Source organism: Syngnathus acus, chromosome 2 (genome assembly GCF_901709675.1).
Source record: "Syngnathus acus chromosome 2, fSynAcu1.2, whole genome shotgun sequence".
NCBI lineage: Eukaryota > Metazoa > Chordata > Actinopteri > Syngnathiformes > Syngnathidae > Syngnathus > Syngnathus acus.
The window spans coordinates 13,905,176-13,929,258 of NC_051088.1; the positions used below are offsets into that span (position 1 = coordinate 13,905,176).

The following is a 24,083-nucleotide window of genomic DNA, read 5'->3' on the forward strand; positions in this document are numbered from 1 at the left end:
CGTCATCTGGCAGCAATGGGAACTCGAGCGAGCGCTGGTGAGTTTCTACAAACCAATAATATCGCTCAATTTTGCCTTGTCACCAGAACAGGGAAGTAACGCGCCGACCCGGTTCGCTGGCGTTTTCGTGTTTATTAATTACCCGCAAACAAAGTGTGTTCTGTTAGTCGTCTTCAGAACGGGCACGTAGGTAAGACTTTGTTTTTGTTGAAATGGGCTTTTGCCGAGCTTGTGCTTGCTAGCTTGGAAGAAAGCAGCTTGTGTTGTCATAACAGCACGTGAAGCTATTGATGACACGGCGATTTCTGTTATTAGTGTGCGCGGTTGGCAGTCAGCTGCAAAATACCTCATGCAAAGCAAAACCGCAGAAGCCAAAAATTGTATTGTCATACTTTTACGAGCCAGTGTTAGCGTTTGATTTCAATGAGGGAACCTGAATGATGGACAAGAATCGTCATCTATAAAGGTGCTCAGCGGAAAGGTTGATCCCTGCTTAATACGGGGATTTGGGGGAGGATTTGACTAATATCATTATACTTTGTCTTGGCTATTTGTAGGAGTTGTAGTGACTGTTAGTTAGTTGAGCCCAAACCCACGTGCTGTCCGTTGTTTAGTACCTGCTATTTGTCAGAAGCGACTTAAAGAATAATCGTAGTAGACCAGGAAGCACTGTACAACTTTTTACTTATCACTCAAAGTGGAGGAATTTCCTACACCGCCACTTTCTTTCTAATGGACGAGGAAGTAATTTTGTAGTAGTACAGCATTCCCATGGCATGATACAATCTATCCAAAGCCGGTAAAAAGTACGCACACTCTGTAAATAAGTAATCAGCGAATTAAACAAGAAAATACATTTTTGAATGTTTTGCTTCTCCAAATCTGTTGTGCCAATGCTCCCCGGTGTGCATTCCTCCATGGTTTTCCTGGTTTTCTTTTCATTAATCCCTTTCTGTTTTTTTCCATCAACAGATAGAAAGATACCCCTCGAATTTAGATAATGTCAAGAGTAGAATGTACAGATATCTGTGTTGAAATGTAGAGAGCGTTGTTGTTTCATGAAGTTTTTAACTATCCATCCATTCTCAGTTTCACATGCCTTTGTCCTCTTTGCTGTCTTTTTATAGTGAAAATGAGCGCCATTCCCCTGTCTCGCTCTGAGGTGTTTGGAGAGCTGAGGAAGGAGCTGCACAACGATCATGAGTTCCGACATTCCGACGTTCATGTATTTATCATCATGGGAGCTTCGGTGAGAATTGAAGTGTGACTTGTAACACTCTAAAAGGCCACAGGATGGCGCCAAAGCCCCAGTTAATAGGAAAGCAGAGTTGGAGAACCCATCTGAGAGACATCTTTGCAGACAAGTGAAATTTAGCCTGGCTTGTTTGCAATCTAAAATCTATTTCTTTTCATGAGTAATACTGAAAAATGAATTTGAAATGTTATTTGGGGTTTGATATTGTAATTTGGACATACTGCATCCTAATTTAATTATCTATTAACCAGTGCTTTCCAGATGTGCACTTAGGTAACCACTTACGTTAACTACAGTGGATTGAATAAATCCATTTGTACAAATAGATGTTCGAAAGAGTATGTTGTAAGTATTCAAAAATACCAAAGAAGTTGCACGTGACCTGATTGAGGAAATGTTGAAAGTGATTTCGCTGAGCTTCTCCAAATAAAAAGGGTGGCTCAGTAGTCCAAGGTTTCGAAAGCAACACCTCAAGGTTCCTCTTAGCTCAGAATTTGGATGATGTCGTCCATTCTGCAATGTCACTATAGCACCGGCCATTTGAAGGCATTGTTGACTATTTTAACTCTGGAAGTCGGAATGACTTACCATTTCAGAATGATAAACAAAAGAGCAAAAGTGATCTGTGTCTCATTTGCGGATGAAAGATTAATGAAAGTGTGGTCAAATGTATTGGTCAAAATGGCAGTTAGGTACATTCATCATGATTTTCATTTTGTCACCACTGGTTCTCTTTTGCTAAAAAGGCAAAGGAAAAAAACACACTCGCTGGAGTCTCGTAATATTTGCTGACATCTCGTGATGTCACAATTGATTATGGCTAATGTTCTCTTAACTTTTGATAACTTTTCTGGTTTGAAAATTAAACTTTAAAAATGTAACTTTTGAGCCACATTTTTCCAGTTTTGAGTTGAACGCCAAACCGAGTTACATCTCGTGATGTCACAATTGATTATGGCTAATGTTCTCTTAACTTTTGATAGCTTTTCTGGTTCTGGACTTGAGTATCACGGAATTCGTTAAAACTACTGCCACCTGCTGGCCAGAAGAGGAAGCGGCGCGACTTAATTAACTAAGGTTGTTTGTGGCCTTATGAAATGAAACTTTAAAGGTCCGGTTTTTTTCTGTTTCTGTTTTTTGTTTGTTTGTACAGTCAAAAGAGCACTTTCTCTGCCGTGTAAGGATATAAGTATTGCCTTCCAGGGTTACCACTTCACTCTTTTGCTTTGTTTGCTCTTGGTTGACCTGTGTTTTTTGCTAGGTCATTGGTTGTCAGCATTTTCCTTTCAGGCCGCTCTACTAGCAGATAAATGGAAAGCATGTGTTGTTTCACTCGAGTTGAACCTGTTTACTGGTGTAAATGCTTTTTATTTCATTGATGCTTGTTGGTCACTCTACTAATCATAACTAACAAGTAAACATAAGGTTAGCAAAGTCTATAAATCATTGAACCCAGTTTGAGCATTTTCCCCATTAGCCATAAGAATTTATTTTTGCACACGTTTCCGCTAGAGGCCGTCTTTGTGTTGTTGAGTCATGACTTAGTTCAGCCGGGCAACCTGTACAATATTTTAAATTCAACATTACATTTGTGTGTTTGGACCTGCAGGGTGATCTGGCCAAGAAGAAAATCTACCCAACTCTCTGGTAAGTCCATTTATAACCTTGGAAAAATCCTTACATGCAGTAATATTGAAAATAGCAATGCCATGCACAGTTCCACGGTCGACTAGTACTCCTCGAGGTTCTGAGTAACTTCTGAAAGTTGTCTTCCAGGTGGTTGTTCAGAGACGGTCTCCTCCCGGAGAAAACATTTTTTATCGGCTTTGCTCGCTCTGACCTGACGGTAGACGCCATCAGAGCATCCTGCATGCCGTACCTTAAGGTAGCAAAGCTCTTTGTAAGAACGGAAATGTCACCTGGTTGTGATTCACCGGCATTCCATCTCCCGACCTAGGTGACCGACTCTGAAGCAGATCGCTTGTCAGTCTTCTTCAGCAGAAACTCGTACATAAGCGGAAGATATGCAGATGAAGATTCCTTCGCCAATCTCAATAAACACATCCTCACTTTGCCGGGAGGAGCCCAAGCAAACCGGCTTTTCTACTTGGCACTGCCACCCACAGTCTACCACGACGTTACCAAGAACATCAAGCACCATTGTATGAGTGAAAAGTCAGTGTGCACTTTTTTCCCCTCCTTTATCATTTGTGTGCGACTGGATGTTTTGAAGGAAATAAAGGCAAAAAGATGTGTTCTCCCATCTGGTTTTTGTAGAGGCTGGACCAGAGTGATTGTCGAGAAGCCGTTTGGACACGACCTTCAGAGCTCCGAAGAGCTGTCCGCTCACCTGTCTTCCCTTTTCACCGAAGACCAGATCTACCGTATAGATCACTACCTTGGCAAGGAAATGGTGCAGAACCTTATGGTGCTCAGGTAAGAAATAACAAATGTTGCATTTTTGGGTGTATTTGAAAATTCTGTAATTTAGGATGCTCAACCACATTTCCCATAGAAAATACATACAATGACTTTCTTATGTAACTAATTAAGGTCACAATTAAGGTCTTTGTGACTTTGTCATTTCAAAAGTAGCTCGCGAGTTGAAAAGGTTTGGGCACCCCTGCTCTATGTGATGTTGTTACAGATTTGGAAACCGCATTTTTGGACCAATCTGGAATAGAGACAGTGTGGCCTGTGTGGTCCTCACATTTAAAGAACCATTTGGCACTCAGGGAAGAGGAGGCTACTTTGACGACTTTGGAATCATCCGGTGAGAGGCCGGAATGGCATTGCGCCGCGTTTCAATTCACTTGGCCGTTCACCGATGAAGAGATGTGATTAAGTCACATGATCAGCTCTCATAATAATCAGCATGATCACGTGCCGCACGGCAGGCGTCGCAGCTTCCTTTCTGCAATCTCTCCTCTTCTTTGTCCTGATTAGAGATGTCATGCAAAACCACTTGCTCCAGCTGCTGTCTTTGGTTGCCATGGAGAAACCAGCCTCCACCAGCTCTGATGATGTCAGGGACGAAAAGGTGCGGTACTCGTTGTTCTTAGCGCCGCAATATGGAATTTCATGATTGATTCTTTTCATGTTTGTTCTTCTCAAAGGTCAAAGTGCTGAAATGCATCAATCCAATTGTAATGTCAGATGTGGTGCTGGGTCAGTATGTGGGTGACCCAGAGGGGGAAGGAGATGCCAAATTGGGTTATCGCGATGATCCCACCGTTCCCATAGGCTCGACTCAGTCCACATTTGCCACAGCTGTGCTCTACGTGCACAACGAGCGCTGGGATGGTAAAGTTGTGTGGCTCTTTAGAAAACGTCCACACTGACAAATCTATCGCTCGCACGTATTCTGATCCAAATTTGTACGCCTGCTACTTCCTCAGGCGTTCCTTTCATCCTCCGCTGCGGAAAAGCTTTAAACGAGAGGAAGGCCGAGGTGCGGCTGCAATTCACCGATGTCCCAGGGGACATTTTTGGAAATCAGTGTCGCCGGAACGAGCTGGTGGTCCGCGTGCAACCCAATGAAGCCGTCTACGCCAAGATGATGAGCAAGAAACCCGGCGTGTACTTCTGCCCTGAGGAAACTGAGCTGGACCTCACCTACAAGAGCAGATATAAGGCATGCGTTGACGGGTTTCATTCGTGCTACCTACCGCGCGTTGCAAATAAGCGCTCGACCTCGCAAAACAAAATGATTGTTGTTTTTTGTAGGATGTGAAGCTACCAGATGCCTATGAACGTCTCATTCTGGATGTCTTCTGCGGAAGTCAGATGCACTTTGTACGCAGGTCTGTAGTCGACGCTACCACCTGAAAACTGTTTTTAGAGACGTTTGGCGGCATTGAAGCAGTTTGCGTGCCTTTTTAAAAAAAAAAAAAAAATAGTACAATGAAAGATTCTAATGCCTCTACAGTGATGAATTAAAGGAAGCCTGGAGGATCTTCACTCCACTCCTTCATCAAATAGACAAGGAGAAGCCAGAACCTATCCCTTACAAATATGGAAGGTTAGTCACAGTTTTTATGTCTTCAATTGGAAGGAAAACACCCTAAACACCTTTTGAGAGTCACCTCTCCCTCCCTCCTTTTTTAGCCGGGGCCCGGCAGAAGCAGATGACCTCGTAAAGCGAGTTGGATTCCGCTATGAAGGCACTTACGTATGGGTGAACCCCAACAAACTTTGAGTTAGAAATTCGATAGTTTGAGGGGTGCGCCATATTTGGTGAGTTAGTGTGTCCCGAAGCGCTTTACAGAGTGACACACTTCCACTCGGTGGCTCTGGTTATTTTATCTCAGGTAAATAGGTTTTTCCTCTGAGCCACTTTATTAGAAGTGTGAGCAATTTAACAAAGCTGACAATCAGGACTTTATCCCGCTATGTGATTGGTTGTGGGGAACATTTAAATTCACTTCACTTTGGAAACAAAACCAATTGATTTTTTTTTGGGACCTAGTCTGATAAACATGCTCCCTATCATTCATTAACGAGGCAACTAACACATTCACTTAAGTCTTATACCAAACCAAAAAGGATGGTAACTACAGTAGAGTGGAACACAGGAAGGACTGTGCACAAGCAAAAACCTATCATTGTGATTGTAATACCACAAAGCTTTGATTGCATTTTGTTGATCACATTTAGTGGAACTTTTTTGCCTTCTCTGCCTGTGGCCAAAAAAAACCAATGGCTCTTGTAAATAGACACACAGGAGAGTGCTGATCATTTTATCTTTGCAGCATTTACAGCAGTTTACATATTCACACTTACTGAAGTTCATTCCATGTATTCCATATTCTACAAATCATGAAGCAGGTCTACACGTCAGCTTTGATTGTACTTGTAATGCCCAACGGTGCACTACTTGTAATGCCCAACGGTGCACTGCTCTTTTCTGTCATGTCATGCTAGCAATACTCTATTACGTAATAAACTACTTATGCTTCTTTATGAGCATGTTTCACAGTAGAAGTTTTATTTCAGTTATAAATAATTTCAACTGGCAGCAGTATTTTCCAAACGGCGTTTGCATCTAATTTTACCCAAAATGTTTCTGGATTCATTTCCTATTTTGGAAGTTTTAACATCCGCATTTCCTACTTTGGTGCTGTATGTAGTTGTAACTTGGATAAAATATGATTCCACCAATGCCCAGATAGTCATTTATTCAGAGACAAATGTTGACATAACATTTAAAAATGCAAGCGCTTTGGCAGTCATGTTAACAAATGGACGGACATTTCAGAAGCAAGTATTTGCTTTGCACAAATAGGTGCACTATCCGAGACTTAATGTAGCAACCGTGTATTCAAAGGCACTTGCGTTTAGTCAAATCAGTTGCCGGGCGTGATTAATATAAAATACAAGGCAGGAAATGATTTGCGGACACTAAAAGCTACAAAGACATGAAGCAGGGTTACATGATGATGCAATAACTTCAGGTAATGGGACAGGTGTCCACTGGACGGCATTATTATCATCATCATCATTCCGCCTCACTCCCAACTAGTTTCATCGATCTTGTCCATATCTGTTGGAAGTTTGAATTTGAATGCATGCGTTTATGTCCCATAAATCTGGCCAAGTCACCGTTGACAGCCTCCTAGTGGTAGAAGTCAAGTATGACATTAAGAGCCTGGATTTGGTCAAGATCTATCAGCACTTAATACAGGGGAGGGCAAAATCTTTCAAGCTTCAGCATGATTTCGTGAAATGAAAAGCACTTGAATTAAGGCCAAAGCGGTTGACAAATGTTATGTAGCGTCTCCATGGAGTGAACACGAGGGCCACTGCGTTGCGGCTGCGGAGTGACTGGTCGCCTCACGTTTTGGATGTGTAACAGATGACGGAAGTGGTAACGCTTTTCATGTAGAAGGCACTTGGTCAGTGTTTTTGCATTTTACATGTGCTCTGGATGGTTTTGCAAGCAGCTGATGAACTCTGTGACTGGATGGCCTTGGTAGCAGATCTGATAGACAGCATTGAATAGTGGGAACCTGATGGAGGGCAATGAGTGTAAAAAATTAGCCATTTGGTTGTCCCAAGTTGGGTTGCGTGTTTGATGCTTGGCTTACTTGTCCACCAAATTTTTATGCTTGAGGATGAGATAAACCTCAGCCGCAGTCGCCGGTCCTTGCAGCTTCTGACCGTTCAACATCTCTTTCTCAAGCTCTTCAATGGACTGACAGAGAGAAAATGACGTCTCGATAAAAACTCAGACACACTTGAGGCGTATTCCTCACACTCACCTTTCCCGTCTTTGCAAAGGCCTCGGCCACTTTGCGATTGCGCCCACCGTAGCAGGTGGTGATGAGATCGGCGACGCCGCAGCTTTCCAGAAAGGTTGCAGAAGACACAGGCCCGGCAGTGCAGAAAATACGGGCAAACGCGATCATCTCCATTAGACCCAACCGGATTACTGCCGCTTTTGTGTTGTCCCCGAAACCCAGACCGTCACAGAAACCTGCTCCCACGGCAACAATGTTCTATACGATATGGAGAGGAGAAAAGCTCCAATGTTATTCAATATTACACAATACTCCCACAACTTTCTCATGAATTCAATGGATATTTAATGTAACAATTCCACATTCACAATAAATACAAGTTAAAAACTGGTAATGTGGTAAATGCTAATAATGTCAGCTGACATTTTGTGTAGAAAGCTCACCTTTAAAGCGCCACAGATTTCCACCACATCATGCTCTGGCACGACAGTCACGCGGAAGTTGTTGGTCTGCATGAGTTCCTTCAGCAAAGCCCCGTGGTTTTCGTTCTTGCATCCTGAAAGATAAAAACCCAACCAAGTCCTGAAAAGAATGATTACCAGAGCTAATGTTGCCTTCAGCTATGGTTTGGCTTAAGGCAGAAGCAGGCTGTGTTAAATGTTACTCAAACTGCGGAGATGTGAATCCAAACAAGCCTGCTCTTTCGTTTGACAAGAAAATAGACGGCGGATTTAACAACCTAGGCTTAAAAGTGCAATTTAGAACCTACACCGGCAAGAACATTTTCTTCAAGTTACTTTCAATGTTAAACACAGCTTTCCGTTTTATCTCCATTCCAGCATGAATGGCTGCTTTAAAATTGTAGCTTGAGACTGTTACTACATCTGAACTTTGATTTCTCTCCACAAGGCTTATCAACTCTGTAAGACATTCCAAACTGAAATTAATTACATGCACAATAGCCATCTCTTGTCTTATCCTGATAACAGAAAAAGGAAGCATATAAAAATAATTAACCTTCAAAAAGGAGTTGTTAAGTCTTATACATAATGTTCAAATATGTGGTATGAAAAAACAAATTCAATAAGGCTGGGCAAGCAAACACGGTGGGAGTGAGGCCAACAAAACAAGCCCAAGCAAAAAATAAACACTAACCGATGGTGGTCTCACAAAACTTTTCATCCGCTACTTCGTTGGCAATGTTGGCCCCCATCAGCACACTCATTGCAATGCCAAGCTTCTCTTGGATCACATCAGAGATGAGCTTCAGTCCATTGGGCCCCTCGTCAACACCCTACAAAAAAAAAGTTGTTGCGTATCCAATTGAGAAGTCGTGTTCAGGTAAGCAGTCATACCGCAAAGTCAAACCTTGATTAGAGATATGCCAAGTGCGTCACTCTTTATCTTGCCCTTCATGGCGTCGCAGGCTTTGGCAATGAACTGATGCGGGATGACAAACACCAGAATGTCTGCATCACCGGCTGCCTCCGGCAAGTCTGGAACTGCCAGCTGAGGACAAATGACATTGAGGCATTTATGTGATGCGCTATCAAATTCTATGAGAGACAGACAGAAATCATCCACATAGTAGGAAGTCAAATGTGCATTCTAACAAGCGTTCATGCAAAAAGGCCAAAGCAATATCCCACAAATGTTTTGGTAAATGATAAGAAACCAACATGGTCTTACCACATTTGCTGGTAGCTTGTGCCCAGGAAGGTACTTCACATTCTCATGGTCAGTGTTGATAATTTCAGTCAGTTTGCGCCCATTCACCAACTCCTCAAACACCCACATTTTTACCGTGCTGTCAAATTTGGAATTCCGAGCGGCATTGGCACCGACTATCTTGGCAATGGCAGAGCCCCTGTGTTGTTCATAATGTATCGTTAGTTTTTGACTTGACCCCAAAATATTTAGTTAGTCACATAAAAATTGATGGAGTCTTGCTAGATTAAAGCTGTTCACCTCGTGCATGGTTGACCAGCTTTTTTAAAACAGAGCTACGTCTTGAGCACTGATTAATATTAAGGGCCAGCAATTGGAGACACACGTCTGAAATACCAAATTTGCTCAACCTAGAAATAATTATATTCATCCATGTGAAGACACTGATCATGTTTTTTTTAAATTATTATTATTACAGGTTGCACATCATAGATTTTTAGTTAAGTTTCCAGAAAAAATGAGGGCAGATTTCGGGGCAGAAAAAGGGTTAATTTACATCTCTGATTTACAAAACTTTGTAAAAATGATCAGTGTTATCAGATCAATATACACGATCACCTGTCTAACCATGAACAAAAACCATTTTAAAAGGACACCTCAGTTGCATATTTGAATATATAATTGAGAGCTAAGTTGTGTGACTGGACGAACGGTCTGTGATGTATGACGTCATACAGTGGTCGAGTCAGGTGCCAAAAAACTACCAACAGTAAGCAAAAAGGCAGCGTGCGAAATAAAAATAAGCGAATGAGTCCTTTTTTGAACGACACGGTCAAATGAATGGCGAAGTACCACAGAGATTTTAGCGAAGCAAATGCTATGAGAAAAGCTGCTGGTTAGCTAGCTGTTGACACCCGGTCGGCCGGTGATGCTAATTGGGCTAACAAAAGTAGCACCGGGGAATACAGTGGAGACAGCCACGCGTTTTGAAGTCAGCCCGATCCAGCACCTCCTTTCCCTCGCTCGGTAGACATTGAAGCATCGCCGCTACTACTTGCCAATTTCCAGATCCGATGATGCAGACTTTCTTCGCGGCTGCCATGGTGAAAAAGCAAATCGATGAGTAAGTGCGTGAGTGAGAGAACTCTTCGTGAGGTTATGCAACAACGCTCAAGCAGCTGCCAGCCTGCCAAATGTGCCGATGTCCACTAGCCGTGCACTTCGCATGAGGGGAGACTCTGGACCGCCCATTGCTGTCGACGCTCCAACCCCGCTTGGTCATTCATTCATCCATCGAGTCCGACATGAGGTTAGTGGGCTCAAAGTAACTCGGGCAAAAGTCTCAGCTCGCTTGTCTTTATTATCCGGGTTAAAACAAAAATATGACCGGAAATAGTCCCGTCCTTATCAACCCGTCATCATGAAAATGTCAAATAATAATAAAACGATAAGGTGTCAAAGTCAAGGCCCAGGGGCCAGATCTGGCCTGGCACATCGTCTTATGTTCCAAATTATTTACATTGATCTCGACGCAACCTTTAGACGTTTATTTCCAATAACTAGTCACAAAAACTGATCATTACACAAGCAACCTACCCTTTGAGATAATTAAGACAGCAGTGTTAAACATAGATTTAAAGTCTTTCAATAAGATAGATTTTCCCCGCCAATTTAATTCCGTTATTGAATTAATCATTAATTCAATCTTTTCATTCTCTTCTGCACTTGAAATCAAAATTGAAAATCTGCATGATTTTAAATTGTGTGCGTCCAATTGAGATTGATATCATTTTCTGACTTATACATGTTGTTTACCAAGTTGACAGTATTTTATAATACATGGACTACTAATGATGGCTTTAAAATTATTTTCATTACTTTGCCTTTAGTTGGTTAATTTAATGGTGCTTTTAGAACTTTAGAATTATAATATTGTATTTAATCCCTCAGCAGATGAAGTACTTAACAGTCGTGTGTATTAATTCTTGCTTAAAAATATAAGCAGCACATTGAAAGTCACAAAGTGGAGCATCCAAACTTCAGTGTTGCAGGACTCGGATAAAGAGAACCTTGTTGTGCAAGACTTGAACAAGAGGGCAGAGAGTTGTGGAAGAACTGTTAAGTACAGATTCAGCAGTCTGCTGGTGTTCTGTGGGGTTTAAAAATAAACCAGCTTAGTTTAGAAAAATGAAATTTGAGTGTCAAACTCAACACAAAAGGTAAAAAGGTGAGTAATAAAAATGATCTGCATTTATTTTGACATGCTTACGGTGATTTCTGCATTTATTCTGACATGCTTACAGTGATTTTATTGTATAGCAGACTGCTTATTAACATGGTGGCACTATTTCAAGTACGGCTGCTGAGACCTTGGAGTTAGTGTAAATACTTTTCTATAAAGAGACCTCTGTTAAACTTCAGAAAAATAAACATCCTCTCTGTAACCTCTTATTTTTCTGAATTGAGAAAAACTTAGTGGAGGAAGGGAGGAAGATAAACAGGAAGTGCAACCAAAATTTTGAAGTAACAGACACAGAAGACAGAAGGTTGACTAAAAGATAACATTACGACTTGAACTTTAATGAAACAATTTCTTCAATTCCATCATTTATATTCATCATTCGAATGTCATCATAAGAACTGTCCCATGAAAGCATGTATCTCCAAGTTATGAGAGTTGCGTACAGTATTTGTAGACTTAAAAGCAAAGAAAGTATTGGATTAATATTAATAAATAAATGAGTGAGTAAATAAATAAATAAATAAATAAATAAATAAAGAGCCATAATATTTGGAGATGAATGCTTTTCTGTGGACAGTGAAAATGAAAGATTTCATGCGGCGCCCGCTGCAAAACGCAATCTAGCTCTCTAATTACGTCAAACAATATAAGACGCTCTGACCATATCCACAAAACTGAAAAGTAAATCTTAATATTCATATTGTTTACAGATGACATCATATAGAAAACAGAGACGCAAATGGAGTACAGTCATATACAATTTAGACAAATGCAACGGCTTTACGATCCAAAAGAACTGTTTCGTGTTTTCATGTCAGCTGATGGTCTCGAAGTCGGACCTTTGCATTGAGCTCATTGGGAATGATTGATGACTTATATACAATATAAATAATATGCAAAGGTAATGTTGCAAGAGAGAAACTTTCAAACAGGCACTGCTGGAAAACAACCTTTGCTCTTCCGATATCAGCGTCAGCCTTCGGCACTTGCATTTTTCAACCACCAACATACTTGGGTGCAACCTCACTTGCAGGTGAACCTGTCACGTTTGAAACTGCAGCACAGTGCGACACACCCATCTCCTTCCGTTCGGAAGTCCTGATGAAAGCATACTACTTTGCTATGCCAATTTAGGAATTTGTGCCCATTTTTACCAATCGCACTTGCAGTCAATTTGGCCAATGAGGTAGAAAACCGTAAGAATAACGGTATAACATCAAGATGTTTTCAGGAGCTTCACAGGGGAAGATATGATCTTTGATAGCATGATAATAAAAATGAAATGTTATCAATGCAAATTACATGCAAGTCATCAAGTATGGATGGCTTAAAAAATGTTGATTTTACCACAATTAATTCACCACAAACCAAAATCTCTTGAAGCTGATAACCCAAACGCATCACTTTTGTTCATGCTAATGTTTTGTGAGGCTGAGCCGGATGAGCAAAGTCAGTCGAGCCCATTCAAGAATGTTGTTTTCTTCGCTTCTGCCACAAGTTTGGGAGCGGTTGGGACACTTGGCCTGTTGGCTCACAGCACTGAGCAAAGTCCATGAAGAGGCTTTGAGACTCTGGACACCTAATGGAAGTTACTGACGTGACACTTGACATCATCAAGGCTGAGCACAGTGCCTTGACCATTGTTGTGTTTGTGCTTTTTATCAGAGCAGCGACACAGTTTGTACTTTATCACCTGAGACGATAAAAACAGAATGGTCAGTGACTAAAGAAACCAGACTCAACTGCCGTGGATATAAAAAGTCGACAACCCCTTTGAAAAAAACGAGCCCAAAATTATTGCAACACTTTTTAACATTAATGTGACTTATAACTTGAACTGGGGATGGGTGAGCAGTTACGAGGGTTGGAGGACGGACAAAGATGAACAGATACCTTTTGGCAATGTTGATTAATGTGCATTGTCCTAAGAACAACAGCAACGACAACACATGGTGCCAGAGGGTAGAAGCTCACAAGGACATTGTGAATAACCTGCTGGTCTGTTCTAAAAATAGCCCACCAGTGATGTGACTTCTGAGATTAACTAAAAAAGAGGCAGAATTGTAATATTCACTCATTCGTTCATTTAAACTCTGCCTGGTACACATAGTATCTTAATGTGCCAAGTATGCCATATTTAGTTTAAAAATAAATAGATTGCGTTTAATCCCCTGTTATAAGGTGTGCACACTTGTGCAACTTTGTTATCTCAGTTGTCTATTTATAATTCCATTTTCATAATTTTGTTTCTGAGTTAAGGCCACATTCATAGATTAGACAGCTTTAAAATAGTTGGACCTGGCATTTGAACAGGGGGTGTGTAAACTTTTTATATCCACTGAACATCTTCAAAGATGACTCACCTCATAAAGGTAGTCAAATATCTCCAGAATGGTGAGTATGCTTGCGCCAATGAAAAGTCCCATTTGACCACCAATATCACCTGGAATAGTTCAATCAAGCCATGCATGATAATTAAGTTAAAAACATTAAGTACACATTGACTATATACTCATTTATAGATGATTCACATAATACTGTTACCTAATAGTCCGGCCACTTCATAGGCCTTTTTCTGTTCAATGGTTTCATAGTTGAGAGCCTCAAAAAAGATGTCCAAAACCAGGAGATTTTCCCTGAAGAATTCAGAATTCATATTTATCATTTAAAGCATTTTTTTTAATAACTTAATTTTATGCTTGACGGGTGGGGAGGCACCGACTCCACCTTTAAAAAGTCTATAGTCTTTGAATCTGATTGACTCATTGTTCACTGTTGATACTTACTTAATGTACTGCTCAGATTTGTTATATTTCTTGGCAAGATATTTAGCAGAGGCCTTGCTGGGGATTTTCACAAAGGACAGCTCTTTACTGTATCTGGTCATGTTGCAAGGTGTTTCGCACACACAGAAATCATTATCTCTCTGCACCAAGAAATCTGGAGGGCAAAAAAAAAAAACCGCATCATAGACGAATAGATTTTTTTTTTGGTCCAATTAGGTAATGTCATGATATCATTTACAAGAATGGGTGTATGGAAGAGTTGAACAAAGCCTCTTTCTTACCAAGAGCCGGATCAGCACATTCTTTGTATAGCTCCGGGGTGCAGTAGGGTGCATCGCCTGCAACACATGAACAAAGAGAAGTCTTAGGTCTTGCAGAAAATGCACTTTATAATCATTATTTCCATGAATTAGGTGATATATAGTGTTTATTTTTGTTGTTGACAGGCCTACTGCATGAAATGTAGGTTCTCTCATCCAAGTAAATGTACTTTTTTTTTTTTATGACCGGTTAATAAAGAAATCCACAACACATATATTTAATTTTTTTAGCGTGTAGTAATTGATGGAAGATTTCCTACCTGGCATGTGCACCATGCGGCAGTTGCAGTTGTCCACTAGGTAGCGCGTTTCACAATCAATGCGACAGGCTGTGATGCTGTAAGTATCAAAGAAGTCGGAGTCCATGGGTGTCACCTTGCAGTCACCCCATGGTGGTGGAAGATATATCAGCTGAAACCATGCATAAAATGTTTTTTTCTCCAACTTGATCATTAAAAAAAAAAAAAATGGAATAAACAATACATTTATTTAAAATAGGCTCTAGTGCAGCGACCCTGGATGGATTTACTTAATAAAAGCAGAAAAAGTTCCTACCCTCTGTTCTTGACAAGAGACAAAAGTTTGGAATCCGGGAGCCACACCGAAACCGAGCTGATCGATGAAAGAAGGTTCATCTTGACTGTGGATCTGCACTTTGATTCCGGCTTCAAATGATGTCTCATCTGAGAAAGAATGTGACGTCATTGCAACACAGCCGCCATACCAGTGTGCCTTCCCCAAAAAGTGTTCCAACTCACCCGATTCTCCCCAGACAGGCAGGTACTCGTCCTGCTGAATGTCCAACATGAGCTCAAGCCCATTCCCCATCCCCCCCTTGGTGGTAATAAGGGGAGGGCGATCATTACCCCCGGCGTTGAAGGTGTAACATTTGCCATAGCGAGTGAAGACCTGAAAGATACACCAGTGCAGAGATTTTTATTTATTTATTTATTATTATTATTTATTTATTTTATTGTTTTTGGTAGTTCCGCTAGAGGGCACTGTTTGTCTCCATTCGTGGCTCAACGTGTAGTATAGAAAAATAACCTTTCGAAGTAAAAAACGTTGAAGACTAGGAAAGAGGGGGGAAATTAGGTTGAACTCCCCTACTCTTGCATTTGTGAAGAAAACTCATCTCAGTGAGGTTATAGAGACCTGCAGGCTTGTGATTGAGCATTCCTTTTCATCGCCCTTATGTTACCATGGTGACCAAGCTTACCTGCCAGGAAGATTGATGCCTTGATGTTTAAGAAAGGCTGCACTATTAACAAACGTTAGAAGCAATGTGACATAAGGAGGGGGGGGGGGGGGGGGGGGTTATGTTATTTTGGCGAACATGGGAGGGCAGCAATGCAATGTGAGCAAGAGTCAAAGTGAAAGGGGTGGAAAGATACACGCTTAACCTAATTAGGATGAAAAAAACAAGTTCAAGGATGCTGACATTTGCGGAAGTGTCCATTGAGCTTGCTATGGATAATGAACAACAATTCCTGAAACCCCGTAACATCATGCATCAGGTATTTTTCAAAATGTGGTCTTGTTCACATAATGCAATCATACTTAGAAGTGTGGACATTTGATAAAACTTGTGATGTATTTTGAAATTTTTGCTTAATTACCTAAAAACAAACCGATATTCTGTTTTGAACTAATCTGCTGTCAGAACAGCTTCAGCCCATCACTGTAGGCTACGCTGCACACTACAAACACTTCCTGCATGTTCTGCTACTCATAAATAAGTCAGCCATGCATAAACGTAAATTGAACGGCCATGACAGGTGCATGATGTTCAGCATCATCACAATTGATTATGGTGAGGGCGCGTCATGTCTTGTGTAATGGTCGGTCGTGTGACAGTAGAGATGGGATATGTGAAAAAGCATCCAACACGTGCGCAGCCCGCAAAGGCTTGTTCAGAGGAATGAATAAATCACAAAGCACATGTGCATTACACATCATGCATACTGTATGAGGCAAGTGTTAAAAATTGACATCACAGATCATTGTAGTCACGGGTGATTATAAATAATTACGATGAACTTTACTTGTAATTTGTTATAGTACTTTACAGTTGGTTCCCCCCACAATTTTCGGCACTTCATTTACAAAGAACCCATCGGAGGGCTCGGATAAATGAAGTTATCCGTCATGACCATTTTTGCCGGTTGAGTGCCTTTAGAAACACCCAGTACAGCACTATTGTTATTAAACATACTGCACATAAATATTCATGTCTTACTTGAGATGCACATTAGATTTGCACTTTCCCATCCAGTTAACAAGGTATTTTCTACAGCTGTTAAAAGAGGTCCCGACAGGGTAACTTCATTCCATTAGTGCTCTCGCGTTTATGGAAACACTTTCATATTATTGGAAGATTTAAAGCACAGGTGTCAAACTCAAGGCCTGGGGGCCAGATACGGCCTGCCACATCATTTTATGTGGCCCGCGAAGACAAATTGTGCATCAAATTCGGGTGTCGTTACTAGAATTGCAAATTGTCTTCACTTTTAATATCTTTTTTTCAAAGTATTTGACCAGTTTTTACTCGTCTGATTTGAAAACGAGTCTTTTGTCAGTTTTTCTTGTAGCTTTTACTGTATATATGAGGTGCTCATACATTTATTTGGGTTGACAGTCATAATGGCCCTCCGAAAGAAGCCATGACTACAATGCGGCCTGCGAAAAAACATCCCTGATTTAAAGCATGTTGGTAAAGACAGACAGTTTTGCCTATATTATGCGCCCTGGTTTTGTAATATCAAACTCCACATCAATGTACAGTCCATGCCACTTACTAACAATTAAAACAGCTCCAAGGCAATCCCCTGCAACCCAATCCTCTGAAATGTTTGATTACCCTGCTGACTGGCCAAGGTGATAATCATTCTTGGCTGGAAGAGAGCGCGACACCGCATTGAAAGAATAAATCATAGGTAAGAGAATCAAAGCCAGAGGCTCAGTGAGACTGAAAATGCAAATGACTTAATGATGCTTTCAACATGCCCTTCTCAGACCCAATAGGTTGAAGTCAAAATCAAGCATCTCCAAGGAGACATTGCTAATGTTAAATACGCCTTCATGGACTGAAGACACGGTGTGCTCAAACACACGGTAGTTTAATTTGGCTCTGCTATTTCCACACAGCAATAGTCAGTCAAATATCTTAAAGATCACACTAAAAGCAAAAGGGGTACAGACTTAAGCCTGAAGCCTGGGCTTATATTGTCTGCCCTTTTGGTGGGCAAAAGGATATTAATGAAAAAAAAGACACCCAAAAAAAAATTGGCATAGTCAACATTGAAATTCATACATACAATCATGAGACACCCACACAAACACTAAACAATGCATGCACACATTCATCCATATATATATTCATTACGATTACTATATATACTATATATAATCCATGTAAACATAAGCACATATGTACACTTTACACATTCAGCATTTATACACGTCCATAGAGATATATGCACATCATTTTGACCATAAATTTGCAGTAATTATAAATACCGTAATTTCTGGATTATAAGCCGCTACTTTCTGCTCAGGTTTTGAACCCTGCGGCTTTTGTTTGTAATAGTATGTTCTGTGCAGTCCAACTAGTCGAACACAATCTTCTGATTAAAGTTTCGTTCGTGGAATATTAATTAAAGAGGCAAAATCCTTCTGTTTTCATCCACCTCAGGGGCGGCCATTTTGCCACTTACTGTCAACTGAAAATGACATCACAGTTGCCAGGTCTCAGCTCACAACCAATCACGGCTCAGCAGTTTTCTGAAGCTAAACTGTGATTGGTTGTGACCTGAGACTTGGCAAGAGTGATGTCATTTTCAGTCGAATGCAAGGGGCAAAATATACATTAACCTTTTCTACTTTGGTATACTCTTAAGAGTCAGAATTCAGCTGAGTCTAGCCAGACTGGATGGACATATCTTAGTTTGTTTGCATCATGATATAAGGGGTAAAACCTTGCTCAAAGTCAAAATTAAGGCTAACAATTGATCGTGCGGTTTGTGACAAGACTTTTAAACTCGCTCCTGACTTTGAGGCCATGATGTGAAATTTATGCCAGTTGCTCCAACAAAACATCAATTAAAACCCTCCTTTAAGTTTGGCTACGACAATTCTGGGTTTTAAGAAGCTGCTTACGTCGAGTGATAATTATACTAATTTCCTCCCTCTCCTTGGTCATGTTTTTTTCGCCTGCCTCACCTTATCTGAAAAGTCTGACGTACTTTAGCCCTGTGGAGTAGTCTCCATCTCCTGCCGCACTTCCCCACCCACCTCTGCTTCATTTGATGAATATTTCACAGGCCAGTAGAGACGCTCTGCCTCTCTCATCCTATTCCCAGGCTCTGTCCAGCCTCTCACTACCTATCACCCTCAGAGACGATAGGGGCACTTGAGGGGACTGGGTGGGTGTACGGATGAGCGTTACTCTTCTTGAAATATCAGGACGGCTTATTAAATCCCACGTTTTTTTGGTGTGTGTTTTTCTTTAGAGTCGAGTAAGTCATTAGAAATACTGTAACACATTTACTAAGTTGTTTCCTTTCTTGTTAAAAACAATGTTATGGTATGCTATGGTAGTTATAGTCAATCCATCCATTCATCAATTGGGCTCATCCACAACTTACTCGCACGTACATTTACACATACCGTAATTTTCGGACTATAAGTCGCGGTTTTTTTCATAGTTTGGGTGGGGGGGCGACTTATACTCAGGAGCGACTTATATACATATATATGTTTTTTTTCACTTTTTTGGGCATTTTATGGCTGGTGCGACTTATACTCCGGTGCGACTTATAGTCCGAAAATTACGGTATTTTGAAACATTTGTGGCGTTTGATGGATATTATCATTTAAAGCAAGGCAATATTCCAACAAGGGGCTAAAAAGGTTGAGGTTGTAAGGAAAAGTCACTGAGTCGACGTCTAATATGTTCATGGCTAATGTTGAGATGGCTCCTTTTAATCCGTAGGGAGTTGTTTAGGAGAGCAGCTGCCTTTGCTTCCAACACTATAAACCATCTGGCCCGTGAGAAATGCAATAAATTAGAATGATGTTTGAAGTAATGGCGGACGATGTAGGGAGAAATGAAATCACGTTAGGGACTTCAGAGGTTGTCCAAGGCAAATTATCAGCTTTAATTTAAAACACATTTAAATTAGTGTTTTTTTTCCCTCAGTTTGGTTTTTCCCCAAGTGTAATTTATAGCAGTACGACATTTATTGTCAAGCTGCAGTATTGGTTAAATGTCAATTCATTCCTCATAAAAGTCACTCAATGTATAGGTATATTTTACAAACTGAAAATGATCCAGGAGTCAAATGAATGAATACATATAAATAAAGTGCTCATCTCTTTCGAAGCATCCAAAAAGCAACCTAAAAAAAAAAAAGCATGAACATGACAACTGAATGTATAAAAGATGAATAACACGGTAAAATTAAATCTCACCGATCAATCTTTTCAAGTTAATCACAATCGGCCAGAGTTTTGCTAATTTATTGTGAATTGTAAAGCAGTTTTATGAAAACAACCATACGTCATACTTCTTTACATTTCCTCTAGGATGCCTTAACTTGTTGGTCTTTCGACATGCATGTTTGAATCCCCACCCACTAATCTCCTGCACGTCCATTCGTGATAAACAGACATGTATACATGCTCCAGCTCTGCTGGAAACAGGCGCAGGCACAGCAACATTCACTGTGCACCAACCCCTCGTCAGGCATAGCTGAGTAAACATGGAGACATAAACAGCCTCGAGGCCAGTCACAGAGGCAAGACATCCCCTTATTACAGCTGACAACGTTCTAGGTGGCAGACAGTGGGGTTAACTAGGATTAAAGATGATTTTCTCAAAAGTGATGGAGAGATGTAGACAGCAAATCTCTCTCTCTCTTTATGTCTTTCAATTCCATGATGGTTTCCAGGTCGATCATTTAAAAGCCAGAAGTGGGAAGAGTAGCCCGAAATGGATTACGATTTAGATATACGTATTAATTTCCCTTACTTGACCTCAGCAAAGATTCTCAGAGATCACTTCCTTGAGACAGCGCAGCTCTTCTTATAATTTACCCTGACTTCATTCAATAGTCACATAATGAAATGATTTAGAATGCTTACATCACTTTAATAGCAATTATTTTTTCCGGGTCATCTTTGAAGTGCACAGAATATATGAGCCGCAATCTAATTTGTTGAGCACTCTGTGGACTTTGTTGTAGCTCAGGGTGTTGTGTGCGACCGTGACCGCATTCTAAGAGAAAGCCGTGCGAATAAGTCACAGGCAGTTTGCCCAACGGTGAGATGAAAATATGGACATATGGCAGCATGGCACAGAACTGAAGATGCGCATAGATGCACAAGGTGAACACAGATGTGTTTCAAATATGCTCACTCTCAACTTGCGTGCAACACTCTCGCGTAGCGTACTTGAGCATTGGAGTACTCTTTGGTGTATTTTTGGCATACCTCTATGATTCATCACCCGGGTGGCAGTATTAAAACTATTTAGCTCTGTGTGGGTTGGGATGGGACTGGTTTCATACATTGGACCTTCCAAGCAATGCTGGTTTTCAAATATTGTTTGTCCCTCCAGAGATGTATCGGTAGCAGGGTACAACTATTTGATGTTTTGGCCATTTTGTAGTACAAACCAGTCCAACGGCAAACGCAGGAACCAGGCTCAGAGACCAAATTAATTGTGCATTATTAGGGATGGTCGATACCACTTTTTTCAGATTGATACCAATACGAGTATGATACCACTCATACTCTAGATACATACAATTTCAATGAAACCAATGTTTTATTCATTCATTCATTCATTCATTCATTCATTCATTCATTCAAATTTAATTTATTTTATTTGGGGTTGAAAAGTCTCCAAGAATGACTTCAATTTAAAAATAAAACATAACTCACTCTAATTTAGGATTATTTGGAATTAATTAATAAAAGCACAAATAAAACTAACAAATGAGTTTCACATTCTGCAGAGGAAAAAAACTAGGACCGCCAAGCTACTCGCATACTGTTTCTGAATGCAAATAGATGAATTAATTAAAATGAAAACAAGCTTCGGGGCAAGAGGAATCGTGTGCCGTGTAAAAGAGACCCAGGTGCAACTTCCCGCTGAGTCTCAGGTCACCTTCTAGCACGTTCCTTCCCCCTCGGTGTCTTTTTTTGTTTCCTTGTGAATGAACTCATTTATAATTTTGGCTCTTTGTCTCTCTTTGCTTTGCTCAAAAGCATTTTCACAGTGAGCCAGTATTCCAGTGTTTCAATCGATCATGCGAACGTTCACTTTTCTTGTGCCACTCCTGTTTTTTGGCTCTTTTCCCCTCGAGTAACAGAATGATAAATCTATTCATCAATTAATTTCATTCCATTTTCATAGTCTGTGGTTATATTTTTGGCCATTGTACGTATTTTTCAGCAGAAAAAATATGTTTTAAAGAAGAAACAAGTTAAAACAGTGCCAGGATGTCTTAATAGCATGATGTTTTCATCTGAATAATTCTATGTTTGAAATTCTATCCATATATCCTTATTATAATAAAGGTGAGAGTCGCTCCTTGTATATCTAAATATGAACATTTGCAGTGGAGCTCATTTGTGTGTCTTTTCATGCTAATGATCTCCACAGTGAATGCCACTCAAACGTAATTCGTTCCCTTTCCATCAACGTATGATTAAAACAAGACCGGCATTAATGAGTCGGAGCTAGGTGACCACACAAAGTGGCAACAACTTCAAAAAGACACACATTCACAAACAGAAATCACCCCCATGCTGCTAGGCAACAATAACGTTATAATGAGGAGCAACTCATTTGCAAGTAAAAGGGGTAACGTTGTGATTACAAAATGACCTACCAAGCAGGTTGTTGTCTAAAGTTATTCATATTTCAATTAACCTTCTACCCCCGGCGCATAATTTCTCTCTGTGACAGAACTCATCAGAGCACTTGAAGATGTTCACTTGATTTGACCGTGAATCTGAACTAGTGAACTTTGACCTTTGCCATAGCAATCACTCAGCCGCCACGTTCTGAACCTCTGCGACCTCTTCCTCTTCTCCAAATGTTCACCATCATTTTCTTGATGTGTCTGTTTGCTTTCAAATTCACCCCATAAACTTTATAGACTGCAATATGTCAGGACTGATATTTTGTCCCCGTTGTCCCTGGATAGTGAGGAGATTGGTCACAGCTGAGCAGCTTTCGGTCGCATCATTTTCAATCTGACTCACCTCGGTAGTGAAAAGCTTCGCGGAGACATAAAGCGAATAAAGGAACTGAATCATCAGAGCAAAAACCACGTACATTTCTCTCAACCTTGTTCTTTCAGTTTCTGTGGCAAAGTGCAATGCCATTTCCTTTTTACTCAAGCACAAGGGCGTAAATGAGGTGGAGCGGTGACTGAAGACTGGAGGTGCATAGTAAGCGAGATTCAGCTACCTTAAACAGGTGCGTTCAAAGGACGCACTTAGAAAAAAGACGACGTGATCTTGGTTCCACCTTCATCTTCGTGACGGCCAATTGGACCTGCCGCTGCTAAGCGTGGCTGCCTGCTGCAGTGATTGATGTCCTCTGCTCTAGGTGGCAGTCATAGCATCACTCATTAGCCGCTAATGCCTATTTTTCCTCATATCGCCGCGAAGCGAGAGGAAATGATGCTTTTCATTTCCCATGTGGTTGTGGAGCATACGTTCATCATTTGACTTCTGAAGATGGATTTCCGTGGGCACGTCTGAATTTTCCCCAGAGACAAGATTCAAAATAACAGTAGGCCAAACTCAGGCTACAGGCCAAGTTAGTGAATAGATTCGCTCAGTAATTGCAGAGGAACTGCCAGACCGAAGCCCATAGAAAAGTGAAAGGGCACATCGAAGAAATACTAATCAGTGTGTCAGATAATCTCTCACGAGGCAGTTGTTGTTCTTGCCGAATGCCACCGCTCCCCGCCGCATTTTATCTTGTGTGTTTTTTGTTTTCCGTGTGTGCGCTGTAGCAGCTCTCGGCAAATTATTGACATCGCCGAGCTCCGCATTAACATTTAAAGATCATTTAATGTAAGCCAGCATTTTGGGATGGCGCTTCCTGAATTATAAAATAAGTCGCTCATTATCCCCGAGTCAGATGAGCGCGCAGAGCCGGGCCATGTCCTTATTTCCCGATGCTTTCTCCTCCTATTCTCATCCTAATTATAACTTTTAATTTTCGCCTGCAGCTGAATCTTCTTTCTTTCCTTGCCTACATTTGGTCTACAGTTTTTGTGCACCAAATTCGCCGTACCTATTCCTGCAAATGTCTGTCGTCACTAAATCCACCTTCCCACACGGGGAGCTTTTGTACAGTGATTGTAATCAAAACAAAACAAGCTGTAATTCCCTCTCCCAAAGTCTCAACAGAAGAAAAACAACATGCGTGCCTGGGTAACCCATTTTAACCACACAGATGTTGTTACTCTCTCCCTTAAATTCCCGCTACAAAGCTTCATTCCTTCCACTCTCTTACCCAGCGGCTTGTTACTGCATGTCATTAAAGTG

At 40.8% G+C, this 24,083-nt stretch overlaps 3 protein-coding genes and 1 long non-coding RNA gene across 6 annotated transcripts in view; 2 read left to right on the top strand and 2 right to left on the bottom strand.

The window, feature by feature from the left end:
- On the top strand, positions 1-6,217 carry LOC119118329 (glucose-6-phosphate 1-dehydrogenase). 3 transcript variants are annotated; one of them, XM_037245273.1, is made up of 13 exons: positions 1-37; positions 1,128-1,249; positions 2,865-2,902; positions 3,032-3,140; positions 3,213-3,430; positions 3,533-3,691; positions 3,903-4,028; positions 4,202-4,295; positions 4,372-4,558; positions 4,654-4,889; positions 4,982-5,058; positions 5,184-5,276; positions 5,363-6,217. In XM_037245273.1, exons 1-13 carry the CDS (start codon positions 16-18, stop codon positions 5,451-5,453), a joined length of 1,572 nt encoding a protein of 523 aa, XP_037101168.1. In that variant the 5' UTR covers positions 1-15; the 3' UTR covers positions 5,454-6,217. The 3 variants fall into 3 exon arrangements, with proteins under 3 accessions (XP_037101168.1, XP_037101177.1, XP_037101185.1); XM_037245282.1 differs by lacking the exon at positions 1-37 and adding an exon at positions 44-190; XM_037245290.1 differs by lacking the exon at positions 1-37 and adding an exon at positions 63-186.
- Positions 5,706-10,468, bottom strand: LOC119118354 (glycerol-3-phosphate dehydrogenase [NAD(+)], cytoplasmic). The gene is made up of 8 exons (XM_037245311.1): positions 10,221-10,468; positions 9,184-9,361; positions 8,863-9,003; positions 8,650-8,788; positions 7,938-8,050; positions 7,516-7,752; positions 7,342-7,448; positions 5,706-7,263 (listed from the first exon to the last, which is right to left on the bottom strand). Exons 1-8 carry the CDS (start codon positions 10,262-10,264, stop codon positions 7,167-7,169), a joined length of 1,056 nt encoding a protein of 351 aa, XP_037101206.1. The 5' UTR covers positions 10,265-10,468; the 3' UTR covers positions 5,706-7,166.
- LOC119118370 overlaps positions 10,399-24,083 on the top strand; it is a 19,636-nt gene continuing 5,951 nt past the window's right edge. Inside the window, exon 1 of the long non-coding RNA XR_005096706.1 lies at positions 10,399-10,471. This is a non-coding gene — a long non-coding RNA (uncharacterized LOC119118370). The remainder of the gene's footprint in view (positions 10,472-24,083) is intronic.
- The window catches only part of LOC119118344 (acid-sensing ion channel 1-like), a 20,620-nt gene continuing 7,934 nt past the window's right edge, over positions 11,398-24,083 (bottom strand). Inside the window, exons 3-10 of the mRNA XM_037245303.1 lie at positions 15,269-15,419; positions 15,066-15,193; positions 14,771-14,921; positions 14,472-14,528; positions 14,191-14,344; positions 13,949-14,040; positions 13,768-13,847; positions 11,398-13,097 (exon numbers count right to left, since the gene is read on the bottom strand). Coding sequence (XP_037101198.1) covers positions 12,984-13,097; positions 13,768-13,847; positions 13,949-14,040; positions 14,191-14,344; positions 14,472-14,528; positions 14,771-14,921; positions 15,066-15,193; positions 15,269-15,419 — 927 coding nt within the window. The 3' untranslated portion in view covers positions 11,398-12,983. The remainder of the gene's footprint in view (positions 13,098-13,767; positions 13,848-13,948; positions 14,041-14,190; positions 14,345-14,471; positions 14,529-14,770; positions 14,922-15,065; positions 15,194-15,268; positions 15,420-24,083) is intronic.

Bases quoted from the DNA above. Each gene is read 5' to 3' on its own strand.
- LOC119118329 (XM_037245273.1), top strand. From the start codon at position 16: ATGGGAACTCGAGCGAGCGCTG. The intron at 2,903-3,031 runs GTAAGTCCATTT...GTTGTCTTCCAG, and splicing joins AAAATCTACCCAACTCTCTG to GTGGTTGTTCAGAGACGGTC. The intron at 3,692-3,902 runs GTAAGAAATAAC...ATGTTGTTACAG, and splicing joins CAGAACCTTATGGTGCTCAG to ATTTGGAAACCGCATTTTTG.
- LOC119118354 (XM_037245311.1), bottom strand. From the start codon at position 10,264: ATGGCAGCCGCGAAGAAAGTCTGCATCATCGGATCTGGAAATTG. The intron at 9,004-9,183 runs GTAAGACCATGT...ATTTGTCCTCAG, and splicing joins ACAAGCTACCAGCAAATGTG to CTGGCAGTTCCAGACTTGCC. The intron at 8,051-8,649 runs GTTAGTGTTTAT...TTTATCTTTCAG, and splicing joins GTTTTGTGAGACCACCATCG to GATGCAAGAACGAAAACCAC.